Source organism: Pristiophorus japonicus, chromosome 4 (genome assembly GCF_044704955.1).
Source record: "Pristiophorus japonicus isolate sPriJap1 chromosome 4, sPriJap1.hap1, whole genome shotgun sequence".
NCBI lineage: Eukaryota > Metazoa > Chordata > Chondrichthyes > Pristiophoridae > Pristiophorus > Pristiophorus japonicus.
This window is the reverse complement of record NC_091980.1, coordinates 307,000,346-307,023,524: the sequence shown is the minus strand read 5'-3', so window position 1 is coordinate 307,023,524 and position 23,179 is coordinate 307,000,346. Positions and strand designations below refer to the sequence as shown.

At 48.2% G+C, this 23,179-nt stretch overlaps 1 protein-coding gene across 1 annotated transcript in view; it reads left to right on the top strand.

Annotated features, from left to right (window-relative positions):
- Nucleotides 1-23,179, top strand: part of LOC139262794 (protein Daple-like) — a 273,729-nt gene that overhangs the window by 13,415 nt on the left and 237,135 nt on the right. The window contains exon 3 of the mRNA XM_070877946.1: nucleotides 8,281-8,389. Coding sequence (XP_070734047.1) covers nucleotides 8,281-8,389 — 109 coding nt within the window. The remainder of the gene's footprint in view (nucleotides 1-8,280; nucleotides 8,390-23,179) is intronic.

The window sequence follows — 23,179 nt, the reverse complement described above, 5'->3', positions numbered from 1 at the left end:
CTGACACACGTAAGAGTATAAAAGTAAAAATGTCTTGCTACAATTATATCATCATCATCATCATCATAGGCAGTTCCTCGAAATCGAGGAAGACTTGCTTCCACTCTAAAAGTGAGTTCTCCGGTGACTAAACAGTCCAATACAGGAATTACAGTCTCTTGTCACAGGTGGGACAGACAGTGGTTGAAGGAAAGGGTGGGAGGAGAGTCTGGCACGCTCCTTCCGCTGCCTGCGCTTGATTTCTGCATGCTCTCGGCGACAAAACTCCAGGTGCTCCCGGATGCTCTTCCTCCACTTAGGGCAGTCTTGGGCTAGGGACTCCCAGGTGTCGTTGGGGATGTTGCACTTTATCAGGGAGGCTTTGAGGGTGAGCTTGAAACGTTTCCTCTGCCCACCTTTGGCTCGTTTGCCGTGTAGGAGTTCCGAGTAGAGCGCTTGTTTTGGGAGTCTCGTGTCGGGCAAGCAGACAATGTGGCCCGCCCAGCGGAGCTGGTTGAGGTGTGGTCAGTGCTTCGATGCTGGAGATGTTGGTGACGCCGATCTGGCCTTCCTCCCACAGGCGACGTCCGGCCTCCCCGCTCTCCCCCCCCCCCCCCCCCGCCTCCCCTCCCCCCCCCGGGCTGCTGGCGTCTCTGTTGAGCATGTGTTGTAGATAATGACTGTGACCACTCTGATCTCTCCTCCTTCCACGAAGCAGACCTTTGACCATCCCAATGCCTGCTCTCAGCCAGGCCTCTGTTTTCTTCCCACCTCATCGAAGGGTGCTGCTCAGCCTGAGCTTACTGTCCGCACTCGGCAACTCGGCAACTCGGCCCATACAATTATATAGGGCCCTGGTGAGACCACACCTGGAGTACTGTGTACAGTTTTGGTCTCCTTACCTAAGGAAGGATATACTTGCCCTGGAGGGAGTGCAACAAAGATTTACCAGACAGATTCCTGGGATGGGGGGATTGTCCTATGAGGAGAGATTGAGCAGACTTGGTCTATAATTCTTGACTTCAGAAAAATGAGAGGTGATTTCATTGAAACATACAAAATTCTTTCGAGGCTTGACAGAGTAGATGCAGGGAGGATGTTTCCCCCGGGCTGGGGGAGTCTAGAAGCAGGGATCACAGTCTCAGAATAAGGGTTCAGCCATTTAGGACGGAGATGAGGAGAAATTTCTTCACTCAGAGGGTGGTGAGTCTTTGGAATTCTCTGCCCCAGAGGGCTGTGGAGGCTCAGTGGTTGAGTGTATTTCAGACAGAGATCGATAGATTTTTGGATATTAAGAGATATGGGGATAGTGCGGGAAAGTGGAGTTGAGGTAGAAGATCAGCCATGATCTTATTGAGCGACGGAAGGGCCAAATGACCACCTCCTCCTCCTAATTCTTGTGATGGATAGTTTTGTTAGGCTGAATGACCTATTCCTGTTCATATGTTCCTAGCCATTCTTCCTCCACTAGGAAAACGCAGTGTAGGAAAAACGTTTCCGGTTTGTGAGATAACACACTGAAAATGTAACATTCTGAGCAGTTTTTTTGGATACTTTAATTGTTACTATTCTCAAATGGTTAAAGCGTTAGGTCAGTGATAAGAAATAGGAGCAGGAGTTGACATACGGCTCCTCGAGCCTGCTCCGCCATTTAATAAGGTCATGGCTGATTTTCAACCCACTCCTATAATCCCTTAATTCCCATAGTGTCCAAAAACCAGTCGACCTCAGCCTTGAATATACTCTCTGACTCAATGTGCTCAATGACTCAACATCCACAGCCCTCTGGGGTGGTGAATTGCAAAGATTCACAACTCTTCAAAAATAAAAATTGGTGTATTTGACTTCTGACATCAACACACTGTTGGTGACTTCACTAACAGGCGGGCCAGTGGTTAGTGTTGAGTCTGATTGTCCTACTTGGCCTGCACAGGTTTTAAGTCTATTCCGGCGTTTAATACAATAGTGTGCAGTCACGTGTGAAAACCCATCGTCTCCTGCTGAGAAAGGGCTACAAGGAAAGAACAAGGGAGTGGGACTATTTGGATAGCTCTTTCTGAGCTCCAGCACAGATATGATGGGCTGATTGGCCTCCTGTGCCATATGATTCTATGAACTACTCAAGCATAGAGTTATTGTTTGTTCAATACAACCGTGGCCATTTTCACTCCCTGGTGGCGAACATCACTTGCCTAAGTCCTGAGGACATGGTCACAGAGTAAGGAAGTGTGCACAGGATGCTACTGGAGTTTAACCAGCTAAAACTCTGAAGTTTGCCGGTAGAGAACCTCCAATTTTCTTGTAGTCAGCCCCACCCAACCATCAGGCCTTCCGGGTTCGGTTTCCGGCCTCAGCTGGTTTTCCAACTTGCCGCTGCCGGCAGAGCTACACCGCTAGCTTTTGCCCGTCGGTGTTCTGGTGCGCGGCTTACGGGTCGGGTGAGTGTCGAAACTCGGATGGTAACGCAATCGGAGTCGGTGCACGTCCGGCACAGCTCTCCCCTGGCGGTGCTTCCCAGCGCTGCAAATAAGAAGCTGAGGACTTCCCCACCGGGTTTTCGCCGCAGAGGGCCAAAAGGCGGCGGGAACCCGGTCGCAAACCGCTCGCAAATCCAGCCCGAGGATTTTCAAAGCGAGATGTGATGGGATGGAACGAGATGAGATGCTCACAGGGGGGGAAGTTGCCAGAGGAGTAGGGAGACAGACCACAGTGTGATTTAGAGGTAACGGTCACACCACCATCATGGCGGATTGGGCGGGGCAAAAAGTGAAATGAATAGCCAGGCGGGGAAGCTTCATTGAGGGGAAAGGTCTCATTACCCCTCAATCATGTTACCGTCAAGGCCTTGATGTCAACGTGATTGTCCACGATAAGGTCAATGATGGCAAGGCCTTTATTATGTCTATAATGTACTTATGAATGACTCCACGAGACAATGTGTTGTACTCAAACTGTAGTGACCGTGGGCCTTTATTAGTCACTCCAGAGTGAGGCAGCCGCATGGTGGCTACCCTTTTAAACAGCCCCTGCCACCAGGGCAGGAAACCCCGGTCTCCACCAGTTGCACCCTCTAGTGGTGCCAGCATAGTATATACACAGCATAAACCTTATTGAAAGTACATCAGGTAAATAAGTCTCCATCTTGTGCAACTATACAGTGACTACACAGAGAATATATCTATAGTCTGCATATATAACAGCCTTTACTTACAAGTGAACATACATTTTGAATGGAGATGCCAGAGGGGCGATAACCAGTTTATTGGCTGAGTCCAAAGGGTCAGAGCAGGGATGGACCGGCAAGATTAGCCCACGTGGGGAGAATAAGATGGGGCAATTGGGTTTTCTGCTTGTTCGGAGGCGGCGACGAGTGTCTCGGTGGGTCTTTTGGAGAATGCCAAGGGAGGACATGGGCAAACCATGAAATTACTTAAGAGGGAATCAAGCCTGGGACGGAGAATAGGAAGGACGATGAGTACTGAAGAATTGGGGTTTGTGAGGTTGGAGTACGCAAGGGTGGAGGAAAGAAAAGGAGGCAGGATGTTGAGAGGTGTAAAGAAATGAAGGAGAGGAAATATAAATTATGGGCTCGGATCCAGAGCAACAACCAAAATGCGCACGGTAATGGAAACTGGGAAACTAAGTGCATAAATGTGGCCGTAAACTAATGTGAGAGCACAAGGAGTAGAGAGGAAACAACACGTTAGAAAAAAGATTTAAAGTCAGAATTCTTTACTACCAGTTGATGTGGTTGAAATAAAAACACATAACTGTTTGGTTCCTATTTATGGCTGTGCATTGAATGTGGCTTAAAAGTGGAACTAATGCTTGTGTTTTTCAAGAGAGCTGCTTTCCAGTGAATGGGTTCTCCAGTGTTTTGCTTTTTGCCTATATTGAATCATTCACGTTTGGTGAATTTGAGGCAACATGCATGTGGCCAATGGTGTATGGTGATGGAAGTGTAACTTGTTGGTCTGTTCCCGTATTACTCAATTATTTTAGACCCAAGCTGTCTGCTGCGTTCTTTTGATAGCAGGGCACCACACTTTAGGAAGGATGTGAAGGCCTTAGAGAGGGAGCAGAAAAGATTTACAAGAATGGTTCCAGGGATGAGGGACTTCAGTTACGTGGAGAGACTGGAGAAGCTGGGGTTGTTCTCCTTAAAGCAGAGAAGGTCGAGATTTGATCGAGGTATTCAAAATCATGAGAGGTCTGGATAGAGAGAAACTGTTCCTATTGGCGGATGGGTCGAGAACCAGAGGACACAGATTTAAGGTGATTGGCAAAAGATTGAAAGGCAACATGAGGAAATACTTTTTGCGCAGCGAGTGGTTAGGATCTGGAACGCACGGCAGATTCAATCATGGCTTTCAAAAGGGAATTGGATAAGTATCTGAAGGAAAAATGTTTTGCAGGGCTCCGGGGAAAGGGCGGGGGAGTAGGACTGGCTGAAGTGCTCTTGCAGAGAGCCGGCACGGGCTCGACGGGCCGAATGGCCTCCTTCCTTGCTGTAACCATTCTATGATTTGTACATTTCAAATTTGACGTGATGTGTCTGGAGGTAAAAGAAAAGACTTGCATTTTCTTAGCGCCTGTCACGATCTCTGGATATCCCAAAGCTTTTTTCAGCCAATGAAGTACTTTTGAAGTGTAGTCACTGTTGTAATGTGGGAAACGCACCAGCAAATTTGCAGTCAGCAAGCTCCCACAAATAACAATGATAATGACCAAACAATCTATTTTTAGTGAGGGATAAATATTGGCCCGGACACTGGGTAGAACTCTCCTGCTCTTCTTCGAAATAGTGCCATGGGATGTTTTAGGTCCTCCCGATCTGGTCTTAAAAGCTGCAGGTTGTGGGAAGGAAGGGCCAGGGGCAGGTGGAGATCGTTCCTCATTTGAGTTCTCGAGTAACAGCAGCATTACTCTGAAACCCAAAGTTTTTAATTGGCGTGGGGGGGGCGGGCCTTAGAATACGGATATGCTAAAACCAGATCCGAAATGGAGATTTGATTCTGAATTTACAGCACCGATGTACAGTGGCCTTGAGCTGTGGCACGGATCAGCCATTGCTGGTGCCAGGAAAGTTAATGAGTAGCACAGGAGCAAACCGTGGTAATGCGGGAATACATTTCTGTGCTTTGTCGTAGAGTGGAAGGACCGCTTGGTGAACTAAAACCAGCAGAATCCTCTCGGCTGTGGCTCAGTGGGTTGCACCCTCACCTCTGACTCACAAGGTTGTGGGTTCGAGTCTCACTCCAGAGATTGAGCACAAAAAATCTAGGCTGACACTGCAGTGCAGTGGTGAGGGAGAGAGTGCTGCACTGTCGGAGGTGCCATCTTTTAGATGAGAGGTTAAACCGAGGCCCCGTCTGCTCTTTCATGTGGGACATATATCATTCCATGCCACTATTTTGAAGAGCAGAGGAGTTCTTCCCAGTGTCCCGGCCAATATTTATCCCTCAATCAACATCACCAAAAACAGATTATCTGGTCACTATCACATTGCTGTTTGTGGGAGCTCGCTGTGCGCAAATTGGCTGCCGCGTTTCCTACATTACTCTCTTTCTCCAGCGACTTGAGGTGTCTACATCCGGGAGGGTGGTGAGCACTTCGAGTCTTATCGCCGAGAGCATGTAGAAACCAAGCAAGCGCAGGCAGCGGAAAGAGCGTGTGGCAAACCTGTCCCGCCCACCCTTCCCCTCAACGACTATCTGTCCCACCTGTGACGGGGAGTGTGGTTCCCATATTGGACTGTTCAGTTACCTAAGAACTCATTTTTAGAGTGGAAGCAAGTCCACTCAATCGAGGGACTGCCTATGATGATGATTACTCTAGTGACTACACTTGAAAAGTACTTCATTGGCTGTGAAGCGCTTTGGGACTTCCTGAAGTGTGAAAGTGTTTTTCCTCTGGTCTCCATAGATGCACTGCATCGCACTTTTACTTTGGCTACCTTCCTATCTGAGGAAAGTGATCTCATATCACTCTCCCACCCGGTGTCACACAAGGACTCCGCCGTGTAGTGTGAAGACCCATGTGTAGAGTGTGTAAACAGGAGGGAGCAATGTTAGTGTATTTGCATTGCTGAACAGAGAGAGACACACTTGTGCTACGGAGCGCAGCTCGCAAAGGGAATTCTCCCCTCCCCCATCTCCCATTGGTCCCACTCCTGTAATGTCATTAGCAACATCATCATTATCATAGGCAGTCCCTCAAAACGAGGAAGACTTGCTTCCACGCCAAAAAGGGATGAGTTCACAGGTGTTTCAATGAAGGACTTAATATTCCAGATCCCGAACTACACGTTGAAGGGTGGAAGATGCCTGTGTGTGGATTTTTTTAACGTGTGGTGACCGTTGCACACCAGCCACAACACGGGCTTGACAGAGCTAGGTCTTGGTCCAGTAGCAAGGATTGACCAAGACTACTCTGCTGCACGGACCGAGTGCGTGCACACATCGCAGTGGGGGCTGGCCTGTGCTGTCCCTGGGCCCTCTCCTCTTCTGGACCCTGAAACGCACGCCCCTCCTGGGCCCCGATCACATCCCCCTACGATGTCGCGCCTCAACCTCTCCGCTGCTGCTGTACCTGCCCACGCTCCCATCACTGACCTGGACCTTGATGATGTCACTCTTCGCTGCCGTCGCCCTCCTGCACCACTTCGCGCTGTTCCCTGAAGCAGTATGCCCCCACGTCGCTGGTGTTCTCATTGGTCCCACTCCTGTAACCTCGTAAGCACCTTTCTACTGGCCAGTGAGAAACATCAGTGGGGGGGGCGGGGGGAGGGGAGGCGGGGGGGAGTGTGGTGGAGAATTTCCTCCTTGCTACTTTCAGTGGTTAAATATTCAGGCTGCTGAGGCTATAACCATGCCAGCATTTAACAGAACGATGGTGGGGGAGGGAAGGTAACATTCTCTCACCTCCCTACAAGTTTTTGTATTTTATATGCATACAAGGCAGTCCCTCTGAAATCATTTGCGCACTATTCCAATTTAGTCTGGGCTGATTAAAGGTTCTGTCCAGACCAGAAACACGCACGTTTTTTTGAGGTGCTTTTGAAATAGTGGGGGGGAGGGCGAGAATAGTGGGACTAATTGGATCGCTATTGCAAAAAGCTGGCACAGGCACGATGGGCTGAATGGCCTCCTGTGCTGTAAGATTCTATGATATTGACATTTCGCACTTACTTTTTTAAGGTTGTCTATCAACCCCTAAACCTTACAGTTCCTATCGTGACACGTCTGGGACCAAAATTCACACATGGTTTTAAAAACGTCTGCTGTTGTTGTTCCCAGTGCTGCCTGGTTTGATTTTCAGCCACATGTCTAGCAGAAATTGGTTGAGATGAGCCAATCTCAACTTGTAATAGGGAGTGAAATAATCCAGTGACTTGAGGCCAAAATAGAAAGAAAAGAAAGACTTGCATTTCTATAGCGCCTTTCACGACCACAAGCGCTTTACAGCCAATGAAGTACTTTTTGAAGTGTCGTCACTGTTGTAATGTGAGAAATGCGGCAGTCAATTTGCGCACAGCAAGCTCCCACAAACAGCAATGTGAAATTGACCAGATAATCTGTTTTTGTTATGTTGATAGAGGGATAAATATTGGCCCCAGCATACCAGGAATAAACCCCCTGCTCTCCTTTGAAATAGTGCCACGGGATCGTTTACGTCCATCTGAGAGGGCAGACGGGGCCTCGGTTTATCATCTCATCTGAAAGACGGCACCTCCGACAGTGCAGCGCTCCCTCAGCACTGCACTGGAGTGTCGGCCTGGATTTTTGTGCTCGAGTCCCTGGAGCGGGACTTGAACCCACAACCTTCTGAATCTGAGGCGAGAGTGCTGCCCACTGAGCCACGGCTGGCACTTTCAATGACCAACAGAGGTGTCACTACACTGTTGTGTGTCCTGTCGGCTATGGATGGTGTAAGGGGATCCAAGAACGGAGACAATAAGCAAGCAGCTCGGCCACAAAATAAAAAAATAAAAATGTACTTGTCTCCATTTTGGAGGATGGGCGGGAGGGAGGGAGGGAGGGAGTGAGGAAGGGAGGGAGGGAGGGAAAGAGAAAAGGGACAAGCCTGTTCCGCCATTCAAAGAGATCACGGCTGATCTAGCTCAACTCCACCTTCCCGCCCGATCTTCATGTCCCTCAATCCCCTTAATATCCATAAATCTATCGATCTCCGTCTTGAATATACTCAACGACTGAATATTCACAGCTCTCTGAGGTAGATTCACGGCCTCTTTGACTTATTGACATTTCCGAATTTTTTTTTTCTCTCTCTCCAATTCAGGGACCCGAGACCAACGAATCAAAGAGTGAACAAGCACGTGAACAATGACGCCAACTTGCGTGTTCAGAACCTGACCATATTAGTCAGGCATATAAAGAACTACTACCAGGTACGTACCTCTGGGACTGCAACCAGCTTCCGGCCTCGTGTGGTTTTGTCTTTTTTGAAGGACCGCGTTGCCAGATGTGAGCGATATTTCTGTTCTCTCGCACACCACCCCCACCCCATTTCCTGTTGTACTGTGTGAACTGCCTCAGATTCAGACTGCGAAAATATCTGATCGCTGTGCTTATTTTTTTTTAATTAAACAAGGTGATGGCATTTAAAACAAACTCCAAATTCATCATCCGAACTGTGTCCGTGCACTCCTACCGAATTGGGGCTGCAACGTTGGTTAGAATTTGAGAAACTTTTGTCTCTATCTACTTTCTTCCTCTGCCGAGTTCTCCCAGGGTATCAGCAGTTGGAGCCTTTCAGCACCTCGTTAAGTGCGAGTCTTAAGTAGGCGTGTCGCGATACAGTTTGACCACGGCGAGGAAAATTCGCAGAGCGGTTATGTCAATGGACCAGTAATCAGGAGGCCGAGACTAATAATCCAGAGAGGTGGGTTCAAATCCCACCACGGCAGCTGGAGGAATTTAAATTCAGTTAATTAAATAAATCTTGAATTAAAAAGCTAGTATCAGTAATGGGAACTACCGGATTGTCAGAAAAACCCATCTGGTTCACTAATGGCCGTTAGGGAAGGAAATCTGCCGTCCTTACCCGGTCTGGCCCATATGTGACTCCAGACCCACAGCAATGTGGTTGACTCTTAATTGCCCTCTGAAATGGCCCAACAAACCACTCGGTTGTAACAAACCACTACAACAAAGTCAGCACTGTGTGGGAGCACCTTCACCACACGGACTGCAACGGTTCAAGAAGGCGGCTCACCACCACCTTCTCGAGGGCAATTAGGGATGGGCAATAAACGCCAATGACGTCCACATCCCAGGTACGAATACATTTTTTTAAAAACACAATCAAATGTCATTTCCCTATGTTCATTTCCATCACAACCAGGAATGCTGACTGCCCCCCAATCCCAGGTGTGCTGGAGAATTGTTACACCTGTACCAACCCAATAGCCAATCCAAGGTGTGCTGGCGAATTGTCACACCTGTACCAACCCAACAACCAATCCCAGGCGTGCTGGAGAATCGTTACACCTGTACCAACCCAACTGGGGACTTTCTGGTCTGTACAGTACAGGTATACGTCACATTTATCAACGGAACTATAGGGGGAGCCTTTATATGTCTCCAAGCAAAACCTTGTTTTCTCCCTCTTCTTCTTCCGCACCCCCCCTGCCCTTTCCCTACCAACCCGAAATGCAAGTTGCCATGAACCATTTCTTTAGGTTCACTAGGTTGATTCCGGAGATGAGGGGGTTGACTTATGAGGGTAGGTTGGGTCTCTACAGTTTGACCACGGAGTTCAGAAGAATGAGAGGTGATCTTATTGAAACTTATAAGATAATGAGGGGGCTCGACAAGATGGATGCAGAGCATATTTCCACTCGTAGGGTAAACTAAAACTAGGGGACATAGTCTTAGAATAAGGGCCCGACCATTTAAAACTGAGATGAGGAGGAATTTCTTCTGAGGGTTGTAAATCTGTGGAATTCTCTGCCTCAGAGAGCTGTGGAGGCTGGGTCGTTGAAGATATTTAAGGCGGAGATAGACAGATTTTTGAGCGATTAGGGAATAAAGGGTTATGGGGAGCGGGCAGGGAAGTGGAGCTGAGTCCATGATCCGATCAGCCATGACCTTATTGAATGGCGGAGCAGGTTCAAGGGGCCGTATGGTCTACTCCTGCTCCTATTTCTTATGTTATGTTTACTGAGCAGACATGCTGCCTGCTCCCAGTCAGTGCCAGTGACACCCTGGAGGGACGAGGATTCTTTGTTTCCATTGATAAGTGTGGCTCATCTGGGATCTTTCTCATTGCTGTTCAAAACCGATTTCTGGTAGATACTTGGCATTGGCTGGAATGAGTTCCAGGTGTAATGAGAATGGTATCGGGGATATATACGTGACACAAGAGCAATGCAGAATGAACCCTTCATTCTGTCTGTTTTATAAGCTCCCGCACTTCCCCTTCATGGATCATGGAAGAGCAGACTCAAGCCCAAGCTAGCTTCATCCCCGAGTACAACACAAGCTGTCACTTTCTAAATGTGGTGTCCTGGCCAAAAATGTATTCTTCAAATATCATCACAAAAAGCCTCCCAGATGAACTGGTCACTATCACATTGCTGTTCATGGGAGCTTGGTGTGGGCAAATTGGTTCCCTCGTTTCCTACATGGAGGTTCAAGAACAGAGAGACCTGGGAGGTGTTTGTACACCACATCTGAAGGTAGCAAGACCGGCTAACAACAACAAATTGTATTTATATAGCACCTTTAACGTAGTAAAACATCCCAAGGCGCATCACAAGTGTTATAAGACAAAACACACAAATTTAACACTGAGCCACACAAGAAATTAGCGCAGGTGACCAAAAGCTTGGTCAAAGAGGTATGTTTTAAGGAGCGTCTTGAAGAAGGAGAGAGAGGTTGAGAGGTTTAGGCAGGGAATTCCAGAGCTTGGGGCCCAGGCAGCTGAAGGCACAGCCATCAATGTGATTATAATCAGGAATGTTCATGAGGGCAGAATTAGAGGAACATAGACATCTCTGTGAGGTGGGAGGTGTTGAGGCTGAAGGAGATTACAGAGTTGGGGAGGGGCGAGGCCACAGAGGGATTTGTAAACAAGGATGAGAATTTTAAAATCGAGGCGTTGCTTAACCGGGAGCCAATTTAGGTCAGTGAGCACCGGGGTGATGGGTGAGCGGGACTTGGTGCGAGTTAAGACACGGGCTTCCGAGTTTTGGATCACCTCTAGTTACGTAGAATGTGGGAGGCCAGCCAGGAGTGTGTTGGAATAGTCAAGTCTAGAGGTAGCAAAGGCATGGATGAGGGTTTCAGCAACAGAAGAGCTGAGGCAGGGGTGGAGACACAGCAGTTATTAAAGCGTATGTGATCCTGGGCTTTGTAAATAGCTTAAAACCTATGTAAAACACTAGTTTGACCATAGCTGGCGTATTGTAGCCAATTCTGAGCACCGCACGTTGGGAAGGATGTGAAGTCTTTGCAGAGGAGGCAGAAGAGATTTACCAGAATGGCTCCAGGGATGAGGGACTTCAGTTACGTGGATAGACTGGAGAAGCTGGGGTGGTTCTCCATGCAGCAGGGAAGGCTAAGAGGTGATTTGATAGAGGTGTTCAAAATCATGAAGGGTTCAGATAGAGAGAAACTGTTCCCATTGGCGGAAGGGTCGGTGACCAGAGGGCGCAGATTTAAGGTGATTGGCAGAAGAACCAAAGGCGACATGAGGAAAAACTTTGTTACGCAGCGAGTGGTTAGGATCTGGAATGCACGGCCTGAGTGGGTGGTGGACACAGATTCTATAGTAGCCTTCAAAAAGGGAATTGGATAAATACTTAAAGGAGGAAAAAATTGCAGGGATGGGGAAAGAACGGGGCTGTGGGAGTGACTGGATTGTTCCTCCAAAGAGCCGGAGCAGACTCGATGGGCCGAATTGCAGCCTTCTGTGCTGTACGATTGTGAGATTGTATGATTACAACAGTGACTACACTTCAAAAAAAGTCATTCATTGGCTGTAAAGTGCTTTGGGACGTCCTGAGTCGCAAAGGGTGGCGTATAAATGCAAGTCCTTCCTTTTATCGAGGGCTCACTTGCTGTGAGCACAGTCCTGGGTGTGTTAAAGTGAATGTCTGATGATTTTCTCAGGAGAAATCCTATCACATGCATGGTATGGAGTTGGGCGCAAGTAACAGAAAGAGCAGTTGGGATTAACAAAGGCCCAGTGTTAGCCATTACTGAACATGGCGGGCAGCTTCAATCGCTCATTTGCATTCTGGAAGTCTATTATGGGACTGTTACTTTTATTACAATGCTGTTGTGTGGAGGAAGTTTGAGCTTCTGATTTGTTAGCCACTGTGTGTTGCTGGTTTGGCACAGTTCCTGCTTGGTACAGCCAGCTGTACACATACAAATAGGGGATGTAGCGGCCTTGGCCCATGCACTCCAGTTCAGTTTGCATCGGCATGGACTAGGTGCAAGCGGGACCAGGAGCCTCCAGGTGCTTGCATCCTCTGTGAATACCATCGCCTGCAGAAGTCACAGTTAGAAAAATAAGAGCTTGCATTTCTACAGAGCCCTTTCACGACCTCTGGATGTCCCAACGTGCTTTACAGCCAATGAAGTTTTTTCCAAATGTAGTCGCTGTTGTAATGTAGGAGATGAGGCAGTTAAATGTGCGCACAGCAAGCTCCCACAAACAACAATGTGATAATGACCAGATAATCTGTTTTTGCTATGTTGATTGAGAGATTTGGCAGCACTTCTTTGTGGGTTTCACAGTCTTATCAGAAGACAAGTTACACCCCCTGCCATTGAAAGGGCAGATAAGAGCCTGTTTTCTCGCCTCTTAACACATTTTACATTGAAATCGGGGCTTCCCATTTGCTACCACCCATTTGAGAAACATAGAAATTTACAGCGCAGAAAGCCGCACGGCCCTCGGTCAGCAGCCCTGAAGGTTACATATAAACCTATGAACAATGGCAGACAGGTAAAGAGCACCCAGCCCAACCAGTCCGCCTCACCGAACTACGACACCCCTTGCACCGAAACATTCTACACTCCACCCCAACCGGAGCCACGCGACTGTCGAAGACCAGTTTCCGCCCCATTTTGATCCCCCCTCCATTCTACACTTTGCAGATATTGCCATTTTTTTGTAAAGCGCTCGTGTATTTTTTTTCTAAATGTTTTTTTTCGGCATTCTGCCACTTTGCCAAGCTACTCGTTACCCTCTGGGTAATTTGTGTGCATCCAGCATGTGAGGGGAGTTGGGACAGAAGCTGCAAAGTAGCGCTGCTGTTTGTTTGGGTGTAATGTTTTAGCGGGAAGAGCAGAGGACAGGAGGAGCTCGCCTCTGGGACACTGCACAAACGCTGCTGCCAACACACTAACACTGAGGGACGGGCGGAGGAGCTCGTTCCGGGCTTTTAGTATGGCCTGGCATATACTTACACTGCACATGGACCACCTCCTGTGGCGTCTGAATCAATTACCAGCTCCATTTTCAGTTTTTTTTCATTGAGTGTTGCCAAGGATCTTGCAAGGGAAAGTCGGTTGATGGAGTGGGTGTCACCAACTCAAACGAGTGTGTGAAGCAAGCCCACTGAATGTTTTTCCATCTTTTGTGTGAAGCACTGTTGGCTTTTCTCTGTTTTATGCTGCAGTGTTGTTGTGAGTGCAGGATTTAGATCAGTGTGATGTCTCCCTGGGGCAAAGTCAGCTCTGTGCAATTCCCCCTATAAACCTCTCCGCCTCCGATTAATAACCTCCTTAAAACCAAACACCTTGACCGAGCTTTTGATCACTTGTCCTAATATCTCCTTGTGTGGCTCGGTGTCGAGCTTAAAAGAAAAGAAATACTTGTATTTCTATAGCGCCTTTCACGTCCACCGGATGTCCCAAAGCATTATTACAGACAATGGAGTAACATAGAAACATAGAAAATAGATGCAGGAGTAGGCCATTCGGCCCTTCGAGCCTGCACCACCATTCAATAAGATCATGGCTGATCATGCACTTCAGTACCCCATTCCTGCTTTCTCTCCATACCCCTTAATTCCTTTAGCCGTAAGGGCCACATCTAGCTCCCTTTTAAATATATCTAATGACCAGGCCTCAGCAACTTTCTGTGGTAGAGAATTCCACATGCTCACAACTCTAAGTGAAGAAGTTTCTCCTCACCTTGGTCGAAATGGCTTATCCCTTACCCTTAGACTGTGACCCCTGGTTCTGGACGTCCCCAACATCGGGAACATTCTTCCTGCATCTAACCTATCCAATCCCGTCAGAATTTTATGTTTCTATGAGATCCCCTCTCATCCTTCTAAATTCCATATAAGCCTAGTCAATCCAATCTTTCTTCATATGTCAGTCCTGTCAACCCGGGAATCAGTCTGATGAACCTTCGCTACACTCCCTCAATAGCAAGAACGCCCTTCCTCAGATTAAGAGACCAAAACTGAACACAATATTCAAGGTGTGGCCTCACCAAGGCCCTGTACAACTGCAGTAAGACCTTCCTGCTCCTATATTCAAATCCCCGAGCTATGAAGGCCAACATACCATTTGCCGCCTTCACCGCCTGCTGTACCTGCATGCCAGCTTTCAATGACTGATGTACCATAAGTACTTCTTGAAGTGTAGTAACTGTTGCAATGTGTTGGAGTAGGGACCGAAGCCCTTGACCAAAGGTCACTGAGTAGCCCTGGTTTAATTATGACTCAGTAATTGGCCTTGTTTAAACAATAAACTGATGTAAATGAGTGATAGCTGTTGACACAAAATGTGGAGTGGGGTGGGGGTGGGGGAGGCAGCAGAGAGATGGAGAGCGTTGTGTAACAGCCAGAAAAACACATTTTAATTCCATGCAAACATCAGCTGGCTCACCTTTGCATGTGAAACAGTTGCATAAATAATGCTTCAGCTGAGACATTGTAATGCAGTTTACGCACATGGCCGTCACACTTGAGAGTGAAGATTGGTTGTGGAATTGGAAATGTGCACCAGACCCGTCGGCATCTGATAACCACCTCCACTCACTCTGCCTCGGCAATCCTCTTCAGCTGCCACATCCCAGACTCTGCCAAAAATGTCCCACAACCCCAACAGTGGCAGAGACATATAACAATAACTTTTATTTATATAGCACCTTTAACGTAGTAAAAGGTCCCAAGGCGCTTCACAACGGTGTTACAGACAAACAGATAAATTTGGCACCGAGCCACAGAAGAAATTAAGGCAGATGATCAAAAGCCTGTTTAAAGAGGTAGGTTTTAACGAGCGTCTTAAAGGAGGATAGAGAGGCGGAGAGGTTTAGGGAGGGAGTCCCAGAGCTTAAGGCCCAGGCAGCTGAAGGCATGGCCACCGATGGTTGAGCAGTTATAATGAGGGATGTTCAAGAGGCCAGAATTTGAGGAGCGCAGACATCTTGTGGGATTGAGGCTGAAAAAGATTAGAGATAGGGAGGTGTGTGTATATGTCCTTCTAGGAGACCCCCCCACACCCCCCGACCCCTCTGCCTTGCAGCCTTTCTCCTCCCCTTCCAACAGCTCTGACGGCTTCCGTCGCTTGTCTCCCATTTACTGTTTGCCGTCCACCAATCTCTTTTCACGACACTTTGTGATGTTCGACTAGTGTTACTGACGTTTCGTATGTGTGGAACCTTCATTGCAGTGCCTGAGTAACTAGTTCGTGTTACAAGGCTGTAACACTGACGGAGTTTACACTGCACTGTGGGGGGCAGATCAGCCCGGTATTGTGCCCCTCATCGAATCAGAGAACAGTACAGCATAGAAGGAGGCCATCCTATCGAGTGACTCCTGGTGGAAAGTCTGAGCTCAGGATTGGGATCAGCAGTCACTTCCCACTCTGACGAGAACAGTCTCCGCAAAGAGAAGCTCCCAATGGAAGTGTTAGCCCTGTACTAGAAAAACTGTTTGATCGGTATTTATTCTGTGCATTAACTCTCAGTATTACTGTTACATAGTGTGTCCAAACCCAGTCTCAGGAATACCTTTAGCTGTGTAACCCATTGAGCACTCTCTCTGTGAGAGATGTAACTTCCCAAATATCCCACCAATGAGCGAGAACAACAGGCACTTGCTGATTAATTTTGTTTGTTCACAGTGTGGCTGGTGCTAGCAGGGCCCCATTTCTTGACCATCTCGACTTGACCCACTGAAAGCCTTGTGGAGATGGGGCTCCCACACTGGGGAATGTGGGAAGAGGCTTCAGAACCTCCCCTGCAGCATCACTCACTGACCAGAGCCAGCAACTACATTACTGCCAACAGCTGCTTTATATACAACCCCGACCTGTGTGAGACCACCGCCGCGGGTCGGGGCTATAAATAGAGCCGGAGCGGCGGGCCCTGGAACATTGTGGCGGAGGTGCGGCGAATGAGGGTACAGGGCCCAGAAGAGCCGAGGGCCCAGGGGCAGCACGGGCCAGTCCACACTGCGATATGTGTGTGCGTACCAGGTCCGTGCAGCAGGGCAGGTCTCCAGTCGTCCTGGTTAATTAACCCTTGCCACTGGATAAAGGCCGAGCTCTGTCAAGCCCGTGTGGTGGCTGGGGTGCAACGGTCACCCCACGTTAAAAAAAATCCACGCACAGGCATCTTCCACCCAATTCAATTGCAGTTCAGGACTGGACTATCAGGTCCTTCATTTGAAACATCTGTGAACTCATGTGGAAGCAAGTCATCCTCGTTCGAGGGACCGCCTATGATGCTGATGATGGACTGCTAATCCAGAAACCTGAACTAATAACACTGAGAACATGAGTTATAACCTCAGCATCGCTGTTTGATCATTTGAACTTTAGTTTAAAGAATAATATGGTAATAAAAATAACAGTGAAGCTGTCGGAATGTCGTAAAAACCCAACTGGTTCACTAATAAAATTTAGGGAAGGAAACCTGCCGTCCTTACCCAGTCTGGGCCTAGATGTGACTCCTGTTCCACACCAACGTCATCATCATCATCATAGGCGGTCCCTCGATCGAGGATGACTTGCTTCCACATGAGTTCAATGAAGCACCCGATGTTCCAGTCCTGAACTCCAATTGAATTGGGTGGAAGATGCCTGTGGGTGGATTTTTTTAACGTGGGGTGACCGTTGCACACCAGCCACCACACGGTCTCGACAGAGCCAGACCTTGGTCCAGTGGCAAGGGTTAACCAGGACGACTGGAGACCTGCTCTGCTGCACGGACCTAGTGCGCGCACATGTCGCACAGTGTGGGCTGGGCCCGTGCTGCCCCTAGGCCCCAAACTAGCGCTGCTCCTGTGCACCGATCACGTCCCTCTACAATCTATCAACGCACCTTCGCCCCGACGTTGTCGTTCCTGCTGTACCTGCCCACGCTCCAATCAGCGACCTGGATCTTGGTGATGTCCCTCTTCGCTGCCGTGGCTCTCCTGCTCCAGCCGGGGGCCCCCAGCTTGCGAGCACCATCAGAGCAGGCCGGGGAGCGGAAGTGGCAGCCTGGCCCAGCAGGCTCCGCCATTCAATGAGATAATGGCTCAACTGTATCCTGACCATCCCACACGCCTTGGCTCCGTATCAAAAGAATATAAGAAATAGGAACAGGAGTAGGCCATACGGCTCCTCCGCCATTTAATACGATCATGGCCTATCTGATCATGGACTCGTGTCCACTTCCCTGCCCGCTCTCCATAACCCCTTATTCCCTTATTGTTTAAAAAAAACTGTCTATTTCTGTCTTAACTTTATTCAATGTCCCAGCTTCCAAGCTCTGAGGCAGCGAATTCCACAGATTTACAATCCTCCGAGAAGAAATTTCTCCTCATCTCAATTTTAAATGGGTGGCCCCTTATTCTAAGATTGTGTCCCCTAGTTCTAGTCTCCCCCATCTCTATCCACCTTGTCAAGTCCCCTCATAAACTTATATGTTTCGATAAGATCACCTCTCATTCTTCTAAATTCCAATGAGTAGAGGCCCAACCTACTCAACCTTTCCTCATAAGTCAACCCCCCTCATTTCTGGAATCAACTTTGTGAACCTTCTCTGAACTGGCTCGAAAGCAATTATATCCTTTTGTAAATATGGAAACCAAAACTGCACGCAGTATTCCAGGTGTGGCCTCACCAATACCCTTGTATAACTGTAGCAAGACTTCCCTGCTTTTATACTCCATCCTTTTTGCAATAAAGGCCAAGATTCCATTCGTCTTCCTGATCACTTGCTGTACCTGCATTACTAACCTTTTGTGTTTCATGCACAAGTACCCCCAGGTTCCGCTGTACTGCAGCACTTTGCAATCTTTCTCCTAGCAAAAATGTATCAATCTCCGATTTAAAATTAGTAATTGAGGTAGCATGTACTGCTTTCTGTGGGAGAGAGTTCCACCCTTTGTGTGAAGAAGTGTTTCCTAACGTCTCTCCTGAATGGCCTGGCTCTAATTTTAAGGTTATGTCCCCTTGTCCTAGACTTCACCCACCAATGAAAAAAGTTTCTCTGTATGTACACTTTCAATTCCTTTCAAAATCCTATTTAAAAACCTCAATCAAATCACTCTATAACCTTCTATATACCAGGGATTACAAGGCTTGTTTATGTAATCTCTCCTCATAATTTAACCCTTGGTGTCTTGCTAACATTCAGGTGAATCTGCGCTGCGGTCTTTCCAAGGACCAATATATCTTTTCTAAGGTGCGTTACCCAGATCTGTACACGGTGCTCCAGATGCGGTCTAACCTGGGCTTTGTACAGCTGTAGCAAAACTTTCTCACCTTTTATATTCTAGCCCTCTAGTTATAAAGGTTAACACTCCATTGGCCTATAGGATTATTTTTTGAAACTTAAAAAAAAAAATGTGATCATGTGATGTGTGCATTGCTGGCAAGGTCAGCATTTATTGCCCATCCCTAATTGCCCTTGAGAAGGTGGTGGTGAGCCGCCATTTCAGAGGACAGTTAAGAGTCAACCATATTGCTGTGAGTCTGGAGTCACGAATAGTCCAGACCGGGTAAGGACGCCAGATTTCCTTCCCTGACCACCACATTTTAGTGATCCGAGCACATGGATCCCCCAAATCTCTTTAGACCTTCAGCGTTCCGAGTTTTTCACCTGTGTCAAATGGAATTCATGGCACACACAACTTAACCAGCCCACGCTAGCTCGCTACAGTCTTGATCGTCAAAAGGCTTACCGTTCAGTCGCCTGCTGGCAGAATTGCTGCCTGATCCTTTAACTGGCACGATATGGAACCCAGCATTGATCTCCGGTTTCAGGGGAGAAGAGGGGCTTTAGTCAACCAAAGCCATCTCTCAAGGATGCAGAAGGAGATTGGCTGCATCATGGTTCCTTTCTCGGACTGTGGGTGAGGCGGGCAAAGTAGGGCCTTTATTGTCCAAACCCTTAACTGCGCCGAGTGGTTTGTTGGGCCACTTTTCAGACGGCGTTGAGTCAATCACGCAGTCTGGATCAGAGTCGTGTGCAGGCCAGACTGTGTAAGGGTGGCAGGTGTCCTTCCCTGAAGTAGTGAACCAGTTGGGTTTTTATGACATTCCGGCTGCTCTCATGGTCATTTTCAGTGTCAGCCGTGGCTGAGGGACTGCTGCACTGTCTTTTGGGTGAGACGTTAAAACCGAGTCCCAGTCTGCCTTCTCGGGTGAACGTGAAAGATCCCATGGCAATCTTTCGAGAAGAGCAGGGGGACTTCTCCCGGTGTCCTGTCCAACATTTATCCCTCGATCAGCATCACCAAAAACAGATTATCTGGCCAGTATCACATTGCTGTTTGTGGGAGCTTGCTGTACGCAAATTGGCTGCCGCGTTTCCTACATTACAACAGTGACTACACTTCAAAAAGTATTTAATTGGCTGTAAAGCACTTTGGGACGTCCAGTGGTCGTGAAAGGCGCTATAGAAATGCAAGGACTTTTTTTTAATGGTGCCAGCCCACATTTGCTAGACTTCTTTGAATTCAGTTTCACAAATAGCTTGTCACGGTGGGAATTGACTTCTGGGTTGCTGGTCCAGTGGCATACCCATTGCTCATGAGGTAACACACACCAAGTCCAAAACTTTCGGCTATTATTATCCCATGTTGGCCTGTCATAAAATTATATATACGAATGGAAAGGTTTTAAATCATCATAATAAGCAGTCCCTCGAAACGAGGATGACTTGCTTCCATGCCAAAAAGGATGAGTTCGCAGGTGTTTTAATGAAGGACCCGAACTACATGTTGAAGGGTGGAAGATGCCTGTGCGTGGATTTTTTAACGTGTAGTGGCCGTTGCACACCAGCCACCACACGGGCTTGACAGAGCTAGGTCTTCGTCCGGTAGCAAGGATTACTCAAGACAACTGGAGACCAGCTCTGCTGCACGGACCCAGTGTGCGCGCACGTCGCAGTGTGGGCTGGCCCGTGCTGCCCCTGACCCCGAACACGCGCCTCCCCTGGGCCCCGATCACATCTCTCCACAGTCTCTCGCCGCTCCTTCGCCCCGCGCTCGCCGCTCCTGCTGTATCTGCCCACGCCCCAATCACGCGATCTCGCTCTTGGCTGCCATCTCCCTCCTGCACCAGCTCGCGCTGCACCTTGTAGTGGCCCCCACGATGCTCCTTTTACGGCCCTGACCTGCTGCTGATGATCTCTGACAGGTCGGGGCCTTCACGCTGCTCTCCACTCAGTAACCACACTGGGAGTGTCAGCCTGGTTATGTGCTCAAGTCTTTGAGGTGGGACGTCAACCCACAACTTTCTGACTTCGAGGGAAGATTGCTACCAACCACATCAAATGGACATTTAATGGGCCAATCTGTAAGCAGTTAATAAGACAACAAATATTCCTAAGGTTTTAAATATGCAAGATACAGCAGGAAGAAGCAATAGGTTAATGCCTGTCCATCTACACTGTTGTAAATGATGGGCCCAGATGGATTCACGCTCATTAACCACTCGTGAGATCATCCTTTTGGGGTCCGTGCGATTGTTTTCTGCAAATTTGCAGAATTAGCTTGCCGTCTCTCAGGTCAAATGGAATTAATTGCACATAAAACCCACGCTATCTCTGTACTCTCTCTCTAATCTTTGAAAGACTTTTTGTGCAGTCGGCTGCCAGCAAAATTGGTGCTTGATCCTTTTTTGAATGGGCAGGATTAGTGTGAAGAATGAAGGTTTCAAGCTGCATTGACTCATACATGAGGAATACAAATTATCTGGGATGAAAGAGCGTTTAATGGTATCATGAAGCTCTACCTCGCAAGATAAAACTGGTCTTCTGTTCATCAAAGCGATGCTCTGATATCGGAGGCGGTGGGGAGTACATATCCTTTCAATACAGCCTTCATTCATGCCAATGGCTTTTGCTTCTCTGCAGAGTAGTTTGGAAAGCATATTCAATGTCACAAGTGGGTTCGGAGTGAGTGGACTGAGGGTTACATCTGAGTTAGAAGGTCGTGGGCTCAGAGGCTTCAGCGCAAGATCTAGGCTAGCGCTCCCTTATCCCATCAGTCCTTGCAAACTACCGCTCCATCTCCAAACTCCCTTTCCTCTCGAGCCCTTGAACGTGCTGTCGTCTCCCTTAATCCGTGGCCACCTTTGCCGCAGTGCTGAGAGCACTGCACTGTCGGAGGTGCCGTCTTTCGGATAAGACTTTAAACAGAGGCCCCGTCTCTCGGCCACTATTTTTCGAAGGAGAGCAGGGGGAGTTCTCCCCGGTGCCCTGGGCCAATAGTTATCCCTCAGCCAAACATCACTAAAACTGATTATCTGGTCATTTATCTCATTGATGTACGTGGGAACTCAATTATGGAGGGACGTGATCGGGGCCCAGGGGAGGCGTGAGTTCGGGGCCAGGGGCAGCACGGGGCCAGCCCACACTGCGAAATGTGTGTGCTCGGTAGGTCCCTGCAGCAGAGCAGGTCTCCAGTAGTCTTGGGTAATCCTTGCCACTGGACCAAGACTTAGCTCTGTCAAGCCTGTGTGGTGGCTGGTGTGCAACGGCCACCCCACGTTAAAAAAATCCACGCACAGGTATCTTCCACCCTTCGGAATGTAGTTCAGGACCTGGAATTTTAGGTCCTTCGTTGAAACACCTGGGAACTTATCCTTTTTTGGTATGGAAACAAGTCATCCTCGTTTCGAGGGACTGCCTATGATAATGTACGTGGGCGTTAGCTGTGTGCAAATCGGCGGCTGCATTTCCTACATTACAGCAGTGACTGCACTCCAAATGCACTTCATTGCTTGTAAAGCGCTTTGGGATTAACTGAGGTTGTGAAAGGCGTTACAGAAATGCGAGTCTTTTTTTTCTTTCAAAAACGAGGCGTTTGGTCTGGGCGTTGATGAAGCCTTTTTCCAGCTTGCTGATTTGACAGCCCGAGCCCTGAACTCACACCTTTGTTCAGTTTCCTTCATATCTCTCCTCGTGCGCTCATCGAGCGCATATTGCCCATGAGTGACATCTCCTGCTCCTATTCCCACTAAACTGCTGATCATCTAATTTCTCTTCCTGGCGCCAGTGCTAGCTGATACTGTAAATGGTTCCCTCTCCCTGGGTGCTGTCTCCCTCCTGTTCAACTCTGCCGTCATCACACCCTCCTCTCAAAAAAAAAAAGCCGACCCATGGCCCCTTCTGTCCTTGCAAACTACTGCCCCATCCCCAACCTCCCTGTCCTCTCCAGTCCTTGACGTGCTGTCGCCTCTCAAATCTGTGCCCATCCTTTCTGTAACTCCCATGTTTGAATCCTTCCAATCAGGCTTCTGCCCCTGCAACAGTACCGAAACCACCCTCCTCACATTCACACATATCTTCCGATGTAACTGTGACCCTGCTAAACTATCCTTCCTCCTCCTTCTCGACCTGTCTACAGCTTTGACACAGTTAACCTCTGCTGCTGAAACCCTCATCTTTGTTATCTCCAGATTTGACTCTTTCAGTGCTCTCCTGTCCGGCCTATCTTTTACCCTCCGAAACCTTAAGCTCATCCAAGCTCTGCTGCGCCCCTATCCTGGAGTGAGCAGCCACTTTATAAAGGAGACCTTTTACTACTACTTCTAATTGCACCTTGAAAGTAATTCATCAGCTGTGAAATCCTTTGGGATATCGCAGGTCTGACAGGTGCTTTATAAAATTAAGCCTCTCCTTCCCCCTCCCACTTCCTATAATTGCATAAAGGTTTACCAGACCACCTGTTGATTCCAATTCCAAAATCTCTGGGATTGGGAACTGA